The sequence below is a fragment of the Leptosomus discolor genome, chromosome 3, assembly GCF_034619465.1.
Source record: "Leptosomus discolor isolate bLepDis1 chromosome 3, bLepDis1.hap2, whole genome shotgun sequence".
In the NCBI taxonomy this organism is placed as follows: Eukaryota; Metazoa; Chordata; class Aves; order Leptosomiformes; family Leptosomidae; genus Leptosomus; species Leptosomus discolor.
The window spans coordinates 51,309,726-51,325,963 of NC_141393.1; the positions used below are offsets into that span (position 1 = coordinate 51,309,726).

At 45.0% G+C, this 16,238-nt stretch overlaps 1 protein-coding gene across 9 annotated transcripts in view; it reads left to right on the plus strand.

The window, feature by feature from the left end:
• The window catches only part of ST3GAL3 (ST3 beta-galactoside alpha-2,3-sialyltransferase 3), a 210,140-nt gene that overhangs the window by 170,617 nt on the left and 23,285 nt on the right, over window positions 1-16,238 (plus strand). For 4 of the 9 annotated variants that reach the window (XM_086461948.1, XM_086461949.1, XM_086461951.1 and 1 more), the window contains one exon: window positions 15,290-15,436. The exons of 4 other annotated variants lie outside the window; for them this stretch is intronic. In XM_086461948.1, the coding sequence (XP_086318074.1) occupies window positions 15,290-15,436 (147 nt within the window). The remainder of the gene's footprint in view (window positions 1-15,289; window positions 15,437-16,238) is intronic. One more of the 9 variants, XM_086461954.1, reaches the window with a different exon arrangement.

A 16,238-nucleotide genomic window follows, 5' to 3' on the forward strand; every position in this document is an offset into this window, starting at 1 on the left:
TTCAGCTTCTTTCCTGCCTCAGCACTCACAGTTACTTAGTGTGAACGCTTGTCCTAACAGAAGTGAAAATAAGCCAAGCCGAGTGAAGGTAGTAAGCAGAGAGATTCTGGGAAGACCTCACAAATTTGTGGAATGTGTTAAGGGTGTTTCTTCTCTTCTTAGTTAGGACCAGGTTTGAAAAAGTGTTAGTATTTTCTTTTTTATTTGTTTTTTTAACTGGAGACATAAAATTGAAGGAAATTGACCAAGCTGTTGAGTGTACAATGCTTTTGGTAGGTCTGCTTTCTCAGTTGGTCCATCAGTTGTATTCCGGCCATTTTCCATGAAATGAAATTTGCCCACAACTGACAAGTACAGAAAATACCGAGCCTGGCCCAGGCAATCAACACTTTGGCTACCTGGAAAAAACTCTTAAATGTAAATGTTCTGTTTGGTTTATATTTATTTAAATTCTCATATTTTAAGAATATTAAATAATGCTACTTAAAAACTCTTATTTTATAAAACACCTATTATTAATGCAAGTCTAGAAAATAAAGTAGGGCAGGAGCTTCCTGGCATCTTCCCAGCCTCTTGTTATTTTGGTCTTTCTGCTATTCTCTTCCTGAAGGCTGCTGAATAGTTTGTATATATTCTATATGAACACTCGGTGAACATACAAGTTACTTGGCTTCTCGTTTCAACAAAGATGCCAAAATAGGAGAAGACAGATTTTCTGTGTACTCTTGCTCTAAAAACAATGTAAAAATTTCCCTAGAGACTCACTTTTAAGATAACTTCAGAAAGCGATGAGGTTTTCTAGGCCATAATTCTTCCTGTGGTGATCCTTTAGCTTTATTTGTTGTAAGGTGCCAAGAGTTTAGTCTAAACATGTGTTGTTTAATGAGTTGTTGTTTGTATTCAAACTCGTGAACCAGTTCAGCTCACTAAAAAAGACTTTGCTGATGGGTGTCCTCAGATGCCCTGGGATGCCCTCATGCGTTGTCACGAAAGACAGCAGTTAAAAGGTTTTTCTTTTTTTTTTTCTTTTGTGCAGGCATACTGTTGTAAGTGAAGCAGGTAGCTGTGCTTATGGTTGGGATCACCTTATGTTTTCTTGTTATAAGCAACAGGGAAAATGCTCTATCATTTTATTACATTGTCATCTTTGAGCTGATGTTTTCCATGCCACGTGTTTGGTACAGCTGGGAAGTTCAGAGGCCCTGATTCTCATGGGGGATTTCAACTACCCAGCTATTTGCTGGAAAGCCTACACAGCTATCCATTCACAGTCCAGGAGGTTCCTGCAGTGCATCAATGATAACTTCTTGATGCAAATGGTGGATGAGCCAACTAGGAGAGGAGCACTGCTGGATCTTAATACTCACTAACAGCCAAGGTCTGGTTGAAGCAGTGAAGGTTGAGGGCAGCTGTGGCAGCAGCGACCATGAGATGGTGGAGTTCAAGATCTTGTGCGGTAGGAACAGAATACCAAGCAGGATCACAACTCTGGACTTTAGCAGGGCCAACTTTGGCCTTTTCAAGCAATTGCTAGGGGAAATCCCATGGGACAGGGTACTAGAAGGTGAAGGGGCCCAAGAGAGTTGGTTTATATTCAAGGACCACTTTTTCTAAGCTCAAGATCAGAGCATCCCAGCAGGTAGGAAATCAAGAAAGGGAGCCAAGAGGCCTACATGGTTAAACAGGGAACTGATGGGCAAACTCAAGTGGAAGAAGAGAGTCTATAGATCATGGAAGGAGGGAATGGCCACTGGGGAGGAATATAAGAGTGTTGTCAGAGGATGCAGGGAGGCAACGAGGAAAGCTGAGGCCTCCTTGGAGTTAAACTTTGCAAGGAAGGTCAAGGACAACAGAAGGGGCTTCTTCAAATACATTGCAGACAAAACACTAGAGGCAATGTAGGCCCACTGTTGAATGAGACGGGTGCCCTGGTGACAGAGGATACAAAGAAGGAGCTACTGAATGCCTTCTTTGCCTCTTGTCTATACTGCTGGAGACTGTCCTCAGGAGCCCCAGACCCCTGAGGCCCCAGAAGAAGTCAGGATAAAGGAGGAGTTTGCCTTGGTTGATGAGGACTGGATTTAGGGATCAGTTAAGCAATCTGGAGATACATAAATCCATGGGCCCTGATGGGACACACCCATGGGTGCTGAGGGAGCTGGCAGAAGTTATTGCTAGACCACTCTCCATCATCTTTGGTAAGTCATGGGGAACAGGAGAGGTGCCTGGGGACTGGAGGAAAGCAAATGTCACTCCAGTCTTCAAAAAGGGCAAGAAGGAGGACCGGAGTAACTACAGACCGGTCAGCCTCACCTCCATTCCTGGAAAGGTGATGGAACAAGTTATCCTCGGCGCGTCTCTAGGCATATCAAGGATAGAGGGTCATTAGGAGCAGTCAATATGGTTTTACCAAGGGGAAGTCATGTTTGACCAACCTGATAGCCTTTTATGAAGACATAAGCAGGTGGATAGACGATGGTAGTGCAGTGGATGTGGTTTATCTTGATTTCAGTAAAGCATTTGACACCGTCTCCCACAGCATCCTCGCAGCTAAACTGAGGAAGTGTGGACTGGATGATTGGGAAGTGAGGTGGATTGTGAATTGGTTGAAGGAAAGAAGTCAGAGAGTTATGGTCAATGGGACAGAGTCTAGTTGGAGGCCTGTATCTAGTGGAGTCCCTCGGGGGTTGGTACTGGGACCAGTACTATTCAATATATTCATAAATGACCTGGATGAGGGAACAGAGTGCACTGTCAGCAAGTTTGCTGATGACACAAAACTGGGAGGAGTGGCTGACACACCAGAAGACTGTGCTGTCATTGAGCGAGACCTGGACAGGCTGGAGAGTTGGGTGGGGAGAAATTTAATGAACTACAACAAGGGCAAGTGTAGGGTCTTGCATCTGGGAAAGAACGACCCCATGTACCAGTCTAGGTTGGGGACTGACCTGTTAGAGAGTAGCGTAGGGGAAGGGGACCTGGGGGTCCTGGTGGACAGCAGGATGCCCACGAGCCAGCAATGTGCCCTTGTGGCCAAAGCGGCCAATGGCATCCTGGGGTGTATTAGAAGGGGTGTGGTCAGTAGGTCGAGAGAGGTTCTCCTCCCCCTCTACTCTGCCCTGGTGAGACCGCATCTGGAATAGCGTGTCCAGTTCTGGTCCCCTCAGTTCAAGAAGGACAGGGAGCTGCTGGAAAGAGTCCAGTGCAGAGCCACAAAGATGGTTACGGGAGTGGAACATCTCCCTTATGATGAAAGGCTGAGGGAGCTGGGTCTCTTTAGCTTGGAGAAGAGGAGACTGAGGGGTGACCTCATTAATGTTTAGAAATACGTAAAGGACGAGTGTTAGGTGGATGGAGCCAGGCTCTTCTCGGTGATTTCCAATGATAGGACAAGGGGCAACGGGTGCAAGCTGGAGTGTAGGAGGTTCCACCTAAACATAAGGAAAAACTTTTTCACTGTAAGAGTGACAGAGCACTGGAATAGGCTGCCCAGAGAGGCTGTGGAGTCTCCTCTGGAGACATTCAAAACCCGCCTGGATGCATTCCTGTGTGAGAATCCTACTCTAGGTGGTCCTACTCTGGCAGGGGTTTGGACTAGATCTTTCGAGGTCCCTTCCAACCCCTAACATTCTGTGATTCTGTGTAACTTAGCTGTCTCTCAGGATGAGCTACTGAGGCTACTGCCTCAGGATGAGGCAGCAAGAAGTGTCCCTTAGCTGCCTCTCCTAAAGAAAACCAGAAGGCCAACTGCCTCAAGGCAGTTTCGGTTGGAAGAGACCTTCAAGGTCATCGAGTGCAACCTTTGTCCTAGCTCTGTCAACACCACTAAACCATGTCCCTGAGTACAAACATTTACCCGTCTCTTAAACACATCCAGGGATGGTGACTCCGCCACCTCCCTGGGGAGGCTGTTCCAGTGCCCAACAACCCTTTCAGTAAAGAAATTCTTCCTAATATCCAGCCTGAACCTCCCCTGGTGCAGCTTAAGGCCATTAATATAGTCTGTATTATAGCTATGGTAGATCCTCCTTCATCCCTCCAGGGAAACCTGTGTGCTCAATTACCTCCCTAAAATGCTCGTACACGAACGCACACAGCATGGGGAACAAACAGGAAGAGTTAGAGATCTGTGCGCAGTTGCAGGGCCATGATCTCATAGCAATAATGGAGACATGGTGAGCTAGCTCACATGACTGGAATACTGTCATGGATGGCTATGTGCTCTTCAGGAAAGATAGGCCAACCAGACGAGGTGGGGGAGTTGCCCTCTATGTGAAAAAGGATCAGTAATGTATCGAGCTTTGCCTAGGAGAGGAGGAGGAACAAGTCGAGAGCTCATGGGTGAGACTTGAGGGGCAAGCTAATATGTGTGACACTGTTGTGGGTGTTTACTACAGGCCACCTGACCAGGAGGAGGAAGTCGCTGAGGCGACTTCTACAGCCAGCTGAAATTAGCCTCACAATCACAGGCCAAGGTTCTTGTGGGGGACTTCAACTGCCCTGATATTTGCTGGAAAAGCAACACAGCCAAGCACCCACAGTCCTAGAGGTTCCTGCAGAGCATTGACGATAACTTTTTGACACAGGTGTTGGAGGAACCAATGAGGAGAGGGGTGCTGCTCGACCTCATACTGACAATCAAAGAAGGACTGGTCAGAGATGTGAAGGTTAGGGGCATCCTTGGCTGTAGTGACCACGAGATGGTGGAGTTCAGGGTCCTGCGTGGAACAAGTAGGGCGATAAGTAGGATTGCAACCCTGGACTTCAAGAGAGCCAACTCCAGCCTCCTCAAAGACCTACTTGGAGGAATCCTGTGATGGGCTAGTGTTCTAGGAGGCAGAGAGGCCCAAGAGAGCTGGCTGCTATTCAAGCAGCACTTCCTCCAAGCCTCAAGATTGGTGCATTCCTATGAGGAAGAAGTCAAGCAAAGGAGGCAGGAAGCCTGCTTGGATGAACAAGGAGCTTCTGGAAAAACTCAAAGGGAGAAACTTACAACAGGTGGAAAAAGGGGCTAGTCACTTGGGAGGGTTATAGAAACACTGCCAGAGAATTGAGGGATGCAACGAGGAAAGCTAAGGCCCACTTGGAATTCAATCTAGCCGAAGATGTCAAAAACAACAAGAAGGACTTCTTCAAACACATTGGCAGTAAAAGAAAGCCCAGGGAAACTGTGGGCCCATTGCTGAATGAGGCGGGTACCCTGGTGACAGAGGATACAGAGAAGGCGGAGTTGTTGAATGCCTCCTTTGCCTCAGTCTTTACTACTAAAGCTGGCCCTCAGGAATGCCTGCCTCTGGCAGTAGGGGAAGAAGTCAGAAGAAAAGAGGACTACCCCTTGGTTGAGGAGGATTGGGTTAGGAATCTTTTAGGTAAACCAGACACCCACAAATCCATGGGCCCTGATGGGATGCACCCATGAGTGCTGAGGGAGCTGGCAGATGCCATTGCAAAGCTGCTCTCCATCGTCTTTGAAAGGCCATGGAGGACAGGAGAGGTGCCCGAGGGCTGGAGGATAGCCAGTGTAACTCCAGTCTTCAAGAAGGGCAAGAAGGAGGACCTGGGAAACTACCGGCCAGTCAGCCCCACCTCCATTCCTGGGAAGGTGATGGAAGAGCTCATTCTGGCTGTTATCTCCAAGCCCATGGAGGAAAGGAAGATTATCAGGAGTAGTCAGCGTGGATTCACTAAGGGGAGATCGTGCTTGAGCAATCTGATGGCCTTCTATGATAAAATGACTGTCTGGGTGGATGAGGGGAGGGCAGTGGATGTGGTCTGCCTTGACCTTAGTAGGGCCTTAGACACTGTCTCACATCACATCCTCATAGGTAAAAGCTTAGGAAGTGAGGGTTAGATGAGTAGACAGTGAGGTGGGTTGAGAACTGGCTGAAGGACAGAGCTCAGAGGGTTGTGATCAGGGGTGCTGAGTCCAGCTGGAGGCCTGTAACTAGTGGTGCTCCCCAGGGGCTTGTCTTATTCCATGTATTCATCAATGACCTCAATGAAGGGACAGTGTATCCTCAGCAAATTTGCCAACCATATGAGGCTGGGAGGAGTGGCAGATACAGCGAATGGCTGTGCTGCCATTCAGCAAGATCTGGACAGGCTGGAGAGCTGGGCAGAGAGGAACCAGATGAAGTTTAACAGGGGCAAGTGTAGGGTACTCCACCTGGGGAGGTATAACCCAATACACCAGTACAGGGTGGGGGTTGACCTGCCTGAGAGTAGCTCTGCAGAGAGGGACCTGGGAGTTTTGGTGGATAACCGGATGACCATGAGCCAGCAATGTGCTCTTGTGGCCAAGAAGGCCGACGGCATCCTGGGTTGCATTAAGAAGAGTGTGGCCAGCAGGTCAAGGGAGGTCATCCTCCTGCTCTGCTCTGCCCTAGTAAGGCCACACCTGGAGTACTGTGTCCAGTCCTGGGCCCCCCAGTTCAAGAGGACAGGGAACTACTGGAGAGAGTCCAGCAGAGGGCTACTAAGATGGTGAGGGGACTGGAGCATCTCTCCTACAAGGAGAGGCTGAGAGACCTGGGGCTCTTTAGCCTGGAGAAAAGACTGAGAGGGGACCTCATCAACACCTATAAATATCTAAAGGGCGGGTGTCAAGAGGATGGGGCCAGGCTCTTCTCAGTGGTGCCCAGCGGCAGGACAAGGGGCAACAGGCACAAGCTGGAACACAGGAAGTTCCGCTTGAACATGAGGAGAAACTTCTTTACTCTGAGGGTGACAGAGCACTGGAACAGGCTGCCCAGGGAGGTTGTCGAGTCTCCTTCCTGGAGACATTCAAAACCTGCCTCAATGTGTTCCTGTGTGACCTGCTCTAGGCTAACCTGCTTCGGCAGGGGAGTAGGACCAGATGATCTCCAGAGGTCCCTTCCAACTCCTACCATTCTGTGATTCTGTCAAAATGCACAGTTTTATCCCTGTTTAAAAAAAAAAAAAAAAAAATTAGTCTCCCACCCTATTTTGCTGAGATTCTATAGTTCTTCCGGGCAGTGGCTGGGAACTGGTGAGGCTTTGCTGCCATGGCAACCTGCTGTGGCTTCTGCTGTTCTCTGAAATCCCACGGCTCAGTCTGATGTTCCATGAGAGCTGTTAGATGCTGGCTGCTTGCACTGGGCACAGTCTCTCCTACCAGGGCTCCCCTGCCCTGCCTGTGCTGGTCAGGTGTTCTGTCTGTACAGTTAGTCAGGATGCAGCATCTCCAGGCATGTAGCAACTAAATATGATTTTTCCTTCAATTGCTTCTCCACAGAGGTTGGGGCATGGACAACAGGCTGGGAGCAGGGAATCTCTTCTGGACTCTCAGGAACCCCCTGTCCTCCTGCCAGCCACTTGCACAACATTGGTGAAGGAGCAGTAGCCTCGTCTGGTGCCTGGCAAGAGCAGGAGTATTGGAGGTTGGAAGAGTGATGGGTACTGGGGACAGCAAAGAAAGGAAGGGTTTACAACCAGCAGGGAACTCCTCAAATACTTGAAGATTTCTTAGGTGTAAATAGTTCAGGAGCCCTATAAAAGGGTGCATTTTTTCTCCTCTGACAGTTGATCTAGAATGCAATAGCTTACTGGAGCTTGTAGCTGCACTTAAGAGAACTGTGCCATGGGTCTAATTGCTCCATTTCATGGAGTTTTCTTGAGGGTTTTTTTTTTTTGGATTTTTTTTTGAGTTGATTTTTTTTTTTTAAAGTTGAGTTATCCTTTAAGACTCTTTAAAGAGCTTTATGGTTATAAAAATGAAGCGTCCAGAAGTTAGGAAAAGCAAAAAAATAGCATTGCATTTTCAACATTAATTCAGTTCTCCTGTGCAGATGTTATCCTTGATTACATAATTACACCCTGGCTCTTTTAGAACACAGCTGTCTGTCTAGTGGAGAGAGAAGACTAAGATTTAGCCTGATTTCTGTGATGCAAGACATTCAGCCTTGGTATGTGTAGTTGCAGAAGCTGTAGAACATGTTGAGGATAGGAGAGAGGAAAGGAGAGGAGAAAGAATGGTCTCCTGGTTACAGACACTGAGGATTCTTTAGCCTTTGACTGACTGACGTGATGCTGGGCAAGTTAGATGAGAATTTCCCAAACAAATTTTTATGGGGTTGATATGCAGAAGAGCTGGATGTTCAGCCGCAGCAAAGTCAATGGAGTTGTACTGTGAGCTTGACAAATGTTCTGAAAATTCAGCTTAAGGTGTCTGAAGTAGAGCATCAGGAGCCAGTGGAAACTGTGGGCATTCATCATTGCCTGTTTTCTCCCCTGTAAAATGGTGTAATACATGCCAAATATTGCAGAGATGCTCTAAATATGAAAGTATTGTTTGTGAAACACTTAGATATGTGGCAATGTAAGAAAACTCTTGTGGGGAAAATTGGAAAGTCACTATTCACAACAGAAGTCCTGAGCTGAAGCTCTGAAGTTCCAGGACTGTTGTCCTACTTCAGCACTTAATAACGTAGATTTGGCCTTTCAGCCATGGTATTCTTTTAATAGATGTTATGTGAGTATGACATTTCATAAACGTATGTCATAAAAATAATAGCGAAATAAAGGGGCTGGTCCCTTATGGGAATAAAATACACTGTAAATAATAGTGATATTATAGGGCCTGTTCTTCTTTGGGATTTTTCTGAAACTGTCCTACTTTAGATATTTTTTCATTGAAGGATTATTATTATTCACAGACAAAAAAAACCACAACAAAAACATAAATTATCTAAATCCATTGCTTTTACTAAAAACTTCTTTCTTTCCTTATTTATTTCAAAACAGGAATATTTCTTCAAATTTTGGCTCAAAATCCAGCTTACATTTTGATCAAAAGTATCTGTAGTACAGTCTATCCATCACCCTGTTTGCACATACTACAAACATATCTTCTGATACACCGTATGTGAGCTTATGCTTTGACTTGTGAAACACGGTATTAATCAGAATAATCTTCAGGTTATTTCTGCGGCTCATCTGACAATGTTCCAAGTTTCATTTTCTTCACGGGACAATCTCTTTTCCAATGGCGTTTTGTTATCTTAGAACTGTGAACCGTACTTTGCTCTCGGTTACACAGATAAAACTATAGAAATACATTAAGAAAAAATAATTCCTTTGCATTTACAACGTAGCATAAAAATAAATTTGCTCTCCTGACTCTTTAGAGCTGGTCTTGGCCTCGTGCTACCTAGTTGTGTGAATCAGAAGATGACAGTCGGTATTAGACCAGCAACACAGGGGGCCCATGTCTGTCGGTAGATTAGCTGTAGCACTGAAAGCTGTATAGGTCAAATGAAGTTTGGAATTCAGTAGACCTATTTGTATATGCTTTTCTGCATATTCCTGATATATGTTTGCAGGTAATCAGAGCAAAAACTTCCTACTGACAGCCATGGGAAAGAGCACATTGCTATGTTTTAGCAAACTGACCTGGTGTGTAAAGCACCAGTGCCACCCTCGTGTCCCAGCTGGCTTTCGTCACCATTGAGGTTGCTGCTTTCTGAACTGGTGTCTATGGACAGGGCAACTTCCAGTTTCATGTGTAGCCAGGGTGCCATGTCTTTTATGTGTCTAACGTAAAGTCTGCAACCACTACGTGAATTAAGTTTCCCTTCTCTTGTGGTTTTCAGCCTTGTTATCAACCTAAAGAAACTAATCTGTAGCCAATGTAGTGAAGTATTATTAGCTCAACAGTACCAATAAAGAAGCATGGTTAAATTTTTCGCTTTTAAAAAAACCCAAAAACTCTAGTAGTACCATGTATTAAGAGGTGCTTTTGCCTCCATCATGCTTTGCTGCTGTTTGCCACTGGAAATGCTAGGTAGAAAATGTGTTTGGGTTTCACACTGAGAAACATTAGTAAAAACTAAATTTTGGAAGTTTACAGCCTGTCAGGAGTTCTCTTGAGTGCTGTGAGGCTGTTGGGAAGTCGGAATACCGACAGAGGAATGGCCTGGGAAATTACGACCACTTGATTTTAGACTTGGTCGGTGGGAGGGTATTCAGAGAGAAGAAACAAAAATTGTAAAATATTAGAAGTATCATATTGTTGGATAGTCCAAGAGCTGCATCTGTTTTGGCAGTGGGACAAACTGTAGATGAGGGAAGGACTTGAACACAATCTGCAATGTTCCTGCTTCAGGCAAAGTAAGAGCTTTTCAGTGGGGCTGATAAGAGTGTAACAAAATGCTTTAGACTCCAGAGCATTTCTAGACTCTAGAAACTGAAGATAGGGAAATTCAGAACAAGTGCTAGCCATTGGAGCCATGTACAGAGAGTGGTGAGGGATTCTCCATCACTTTGAGAAGGCTGGGTAAATATATTTAAAGTGTGGGCTAGTGGGTCTGGCAGTTGACCATCAACCCAGGCTGTGGGCTCTCAACACCTCTGTTACTGTTGCTAAAAATTCCTTGTTGCTTTGATAATTGGTGCAAATGATGCAACTCCATTTATATTACCATGTAGAAGAGCATTATCTAGCCTTCTTGTCTCCTGGACCGCTGAGAAATGCAGCATTGACTGATAAGATGGTTATTTTCTAGTGGAAACACACCTTCCACATCTAATCCAGTTACGCCTGAGTAGAAACCTTTCAAAAGCCTCCTCAGATGGATTGCAGCAGTCCTGCTGTGCCCTGTGTTTGTGTGACAGTGAGTGCTTGTGGATGACAGACATATAAACGACATTCCAGCCTAGATGGGGGCAGAGATTCCGGTGAACTATGTGCTCCCAGGCACGCTGAGGTCTTGTGACTCGTATGTCATCCCCTGGCTTTTCATTTCCCTTGCGCCTTTCTTCCTCTCCATTTCTCGTGTTATCAGAGTTTAAAAGAGCAATGATCTCCATTTACCACAGGTTCTCTCTCCAGTCTTTTCATCTTTCCTGTTGCTTTGCAGTAGAGTATTGCATACCTAGACTTTACTCAACTTTGCATTGTGCTTAGCTGACCTTTGCAATCTCCCTGTCCCCTTCCCATCAGACTTAGAAGTCTTCCAGAGTAATGCTGCTTATACTCCTAAATCCGGCACTCACAGAAGTACAGAAGAGGCAACATCTGTATCATCAGGATGCAATATCATTACCCCTAATTTTGCTTAGTATATTAGAAATCTTGTTATTCTGGGAGACTCAGCCTGCTTCTAGCTGTTTGTATTTTCTGTTGAGGTGTGCTTCTTGGCTAAGGCTCCGAGCTTCTACATTTTATTTTAACGTATGTTCTGATTTGCCTTGGTAAATCTGAGAACAGGAGATTCTAAATGGAGACAAAAATAGCTTACAGCCATCTGTCACTATTACCCTTCAGTATTCTGCAAATGGACAGAATGGAATTATAACTGGATTGTGTTGTCCCTATAGCTATTAGGTAAGCCCTGCCATTTTTCATCCCTTCCTCATAACCTGCCATCTCTGGTCTGTCACGTCTATATCCGTTTATTCCTGGAGTGGTGTCTGTAAAGGGGCTCTTTCTGCCTCTCTCCCTGGATAAGAGCTGTACAACAGACTGACTTGAATGCCCTGGCCCATCTAAATTCTTTCTGTTTTTTTAAATTGTCTCCTCTAAAGCCTCTAGTGATGTTCTTTACAATTTTATACAGTTTTGAAAACACTCCAAGATTGCTTAAAAATGTTGTGGCCCTTATAGACTTGCATGTTTTCCTGTCTGCCTTTCTCTCTGTTGCTTGTTTCTTTATTCGTATACTATAAGCTCTTTTTGGCAGCCCTTGGCACAGTGAATGCTGATCTGTGACTGAGGCTTCAGGTGCACAGTAATACCAACAAATTATAAAGGTGGGAACTTAACACAGGGAAACACAATTTCCAGGCTGGACCCTATGCTTTCCACCTCAATGGCAGGTGATGAGGTACTGTGGGAACATTGCCTAAGCGGTTTTCAGACTCATTTTCTGACTTACTGTCATTATGATAATCAGGAAGGGAGATATTGCATCCTTGGAGGCACACCCTTGAGCACTGCACGCTTAGCCACTGTAGCAGAGAACTGGGAATGCCCCCAACCTCAAACTGCGAGTGCAAGCTCCTGAATCTGGCAGGAAAAGCATGCCTTCCCTCCCCATGCCTGCTGCTCCTCAGGTGGCTGCCTGTCTCGTCCCAGCCTAAAAAGGGACAGCATTCCTCAACGGGAAGTGATCGCGTTGGAAACCTCGATGAACATCTGTGAACAATCAAACCAAACATCCACACCCGGCGCAGCAGCAGACCGCAGCCAAGCATCTGTGGTAGCGTGGAGTCTTGGAAGGGCCTGCACTCCCGCCACTAGGCTCCCGATGGGAGCAGCCTCCTGGGGCTTGCAGTCGTGGTGGTGCTGCCTTTTGTAGCTTGCCAGTGACAAGCTGCAGAACAAAACCACAAGGCGTGAGATGTAGCTCAAAGCTACAGGGTTTGTAGAGCCAAACCACAAGGCTGAGAATTTCAGTTAACTATAAGCCAGGAAAACAGTTTTTAGTTCTTTAGCTCTATATGGGGTTTTGCCTTCTGTATAGGTGGAAGCGTGAGAGTTGTCTGCTGAGACTCCACATTTCTCCCTACGATTGTTTTAGAAACCACAGGGGGAAAACACACCAAAATGAAAGATTACTCCTGGTGTCCCTCAATAAGAATCTCAGGGGAACTGCCCCGAAAAGTTACAGGGAAGAACACAGAGCAAAATAGAAATGAGACAGAAGGGAGAAGCCAGAGCAATTTCAGAGCAATGTGATAGCTGAGGGAAATGCTTAGGCAAATAGTCTGGATGAAAGACAGGAGAAACAGCCACACAGAAGGGACCAAAGCAGACAGCTTGTATTCCCAGCTATGGATAGAGTCCACGTTTATTTTGCACTGGTATTGAACTAGCTGAGAGGAGCCCAGGTATGGTCCTAGTGGTTCACACAGCACTGGGAAAATGGGCAACTGTGATATGTGTAGTTATCTCTCTGAACAGCTCAATCAACAGCAAAGAATAAAAGTCTCGAATGTTTGTAATCTCTCTGCTTTTTCTTTTCTCTTTCATTTTTTGTGTGTAATGTAAAAACCTACTTAAATCCCAGAAGTTACGTAGACTTTCCTATGGAGTGTGAGTCCAAACAAAAGGTGGCTTTTGTCCACTTTAAATAGCTTGTAGAGCTTTGGTTTGAATTGTTTTCAAAATTTAGGTAATGCCATATTTAGAGTTGCACGTGAAATCATAATTGAACTTATAAATTTATTTTAGTTTCAAGGTCACAGTATTTTTCCAGGGTGTGCCTGTTTAAACCCCTGATAAGGTGTTTTCACTGAATGAGTAGCTGTTCAAGATTTTTGTTTATTTTATCATCTTCATTTCTGTGAGACCTGGAGCATGCAAGTGGAATTGTGATTTTTTTTTTTTTTTAATTTATTTTTTTTTCCCCCTCCTTCTCTGGAACTGAAAGGCCTCTGCTTTACATGTGCTTTTAGGAAATTCCAAAGGTTTAATATTTATGCTATTTTTAATTAGTTTTCACAAGGAGGCAAAACTTAGCTGACATACCAAATCCCTCAAATCCCTTGGTGAAATGGATATCGGACTTTATTAACATTTATAAAGTTGATATTTTTTCCTAATATATTTTTGTTTAAAAATGGCAGGATCACTCAGTGGCTGAAAATGTCATATTGTAATGGAAAGTATTAGACCACTTTGACACCAGGCATTCTTTCTAATTCAACTAGGATGAAAGAAATTAGTGTTAATTAGGATTTTTTTTCCATTTAGGGTCCTAGGAGCACTTTGCCGCTGTGAAAATGTGAACTTAAACTCACAGGATCCTTGCCCTGGTTAGCAAAAGCGTATTATGTTTGGGCAGCTTTGAGGGGGCGTGTGGGTTCAGAACAGAATAGCAATGGCATTTGGCTGTCTCAGACTGTCGCTTTGGGTAACAGTGTGCATCCTCATCGAGTTTGATATGTTAATGCCTTTCATAAGGCAAGAGCCGTCTACAAAAATTTCGTTCTTCAGGATCTGAAATTCAGCAGCTAAGGATAACCATGGGATTGTTCCATAAAGAAGCCTCTGTAAGGTGTTTAGCACTACGTGGTGTAAGGAGTGCAGGAGTGATGTGCAGTACAAGTAGTGTGTGAAATGCAGCAGGCATTGGCTGTGGCCGAATCACTACTGGGCAGGGGGGACTCCTGAGGATTTTGCAGGGGATCATCAACATTTTCAGCAGTGCCTTGAAAGCAACTGTGAAGTCACTGCTAAGCTGCAAGCAACCCAAAACTGCTGTAAATAATGACTTCCAAAGCAGTGCTTTTTATGTAGAGTGTAATGTCTGCCTCTGTTACTTGTTATGGACATCACGGGGAAGATGGCTTAATGCTTCGAGAAGGAGGTATTCAGTCGGATTATCCTGCCAAAGCTGTTCGTTAGCAGATTAAAATTCTTGCCATCCTCCCTGTGCCTTGCTCTGAATTTTTAACCCAAACAGAAGTGAAACGTTAGAACGTAATTGTTTGTAAGTCCTGTGAACAAGGAGCCTCCAGTTACTTTGAGGGCAGTACATGCTCTACCTGCTAACATTTGGACTAGCAGGAGCAATGATATAAAGCAATGTGGCAGAGAGGCACGAGCCCCTCTGTAGACAAGCTGTCTAGCAGGGCAGCAGTATTCAAGGCCGGTGTTGTCCCATGTTTGCAGGGTGAAGACTTTAATTAAAAAACAATCTATTGAGTAAACATAAAGGACATACTTAGTTGTTTTTTCCCTTGTACCATGACCGTGCATGACTCTTCGCAAGACAAAACGACACCTTTATAAGCTTACAGCTTAATTCACATAAAACCTAACAGAAGAAGGTAAATCTAGGCTAAAGTGGGAAGCATGTAGCTCACACTCAAAGTAGAGCTGTATGGTCATTTTTAGCTCTTTGAATGTTCTTAAAAGCATTTGCTATCCAAGTGTACAACCCTTGGAGGCAGGTGGAAGTGATTACAGCCTGTGCTGGAATGCTTAAGCCATTACCCAAACTAGCTGAAGTGCCAATAAGAGTGATAAGATGGCACCAGGGAGAGGGTCATTTGTGCTGAAGCCCAGGCCTCTCGGTCTTCCTCGCACTTGTCGTCTAGACTAGCTCGAGTGCATCTGCACATGCTGCTGTCGCCCCTCCAGGATGCAGCCTCCCACTACAACCTTATGCTAGTGCCTTGTGGCAGTGAACAGGGACAGTGGGCACTGCTGCCAGTGGTGCATTTTAATTTTATTTTTTAAAGAATAATAGCAATCTGCTATCTCTTGTATATAGTTGTGTTTGTTGGTTTATATTTCCTTGATTTTTTTCCTTTTTGTTACCAGAGTGCCTCTGATGGCTTTTGGAAGTCAGTGGCAACCCGTGTCCCAAGAGAACCTCATGAGATACGTATTCTGAATCCCTACTTCATCCAGGAGGCAGCTTTCAGCTTCATCGGACTGCCTTTCAACAATGGCCTGATGGGCAGAGGGGTAGGTATAAAGCAGAACAAGCAAAACCAAGGGGAAGGACAAGAGACCAAGTACGCTGTGCCTACTTTACCTTTGGGTGTCTACTGGACAATGAAGGGAAGGGACTTTGACTCAGTTACAGTAGCAGTGCTCAGCCTCCTTAAGACCAAGGCAAGATTCTTCCTTTCTGGTATGAGGCAATGGCTGTACAGAAGCAGCTCTGAGGCTTCCAGCACCAGCAGGGTGATTTCCTGTCACCCACAACCTGACAGAAGGGCACTTGTTTGTGTGGGTGGAAGGAGCTCCTTCCCAAAAGGAAGAAGGAATCCTCCTCTCTGCACCCTCAGTGCACCTGAAACTAGTGCAGGTCTCCCTAAAGGTCATGCTACTGTTCTACAATTTGCTGTCCTCATGGATACTGTAGCCTAAAATCACTGATATAGCACGTCTCATCCTGTATCCCAGGCTTATAGTAAAAGAGAGTAAAGGTTTGTTTTATGAGTCCCTTGATAAGAAATTCTGATCTTACAGTGGCAAGTTTTAAATGTAAAAGTTTGCAAAAGTAAACGACGTAAAACACAGTTCTAGCTCATAGTTATTAACTATGGTCATAGTAGTATCTGTCACCCCCAGTGCAGCTTTTTGGAGTGTTAGCGGTAACTTGGGTTTTCTGGATTATCTCACAATGCAACACTCTTGTGAGAACCTATTTATATTTGCTGTACCTAATATATCAACCATTAGAAAATACCTGGGTGCGTAAATTACTCTATGTACACATGCGCTGTAGTTGTTGATAGAGAGATAGAGACCACACGTGACA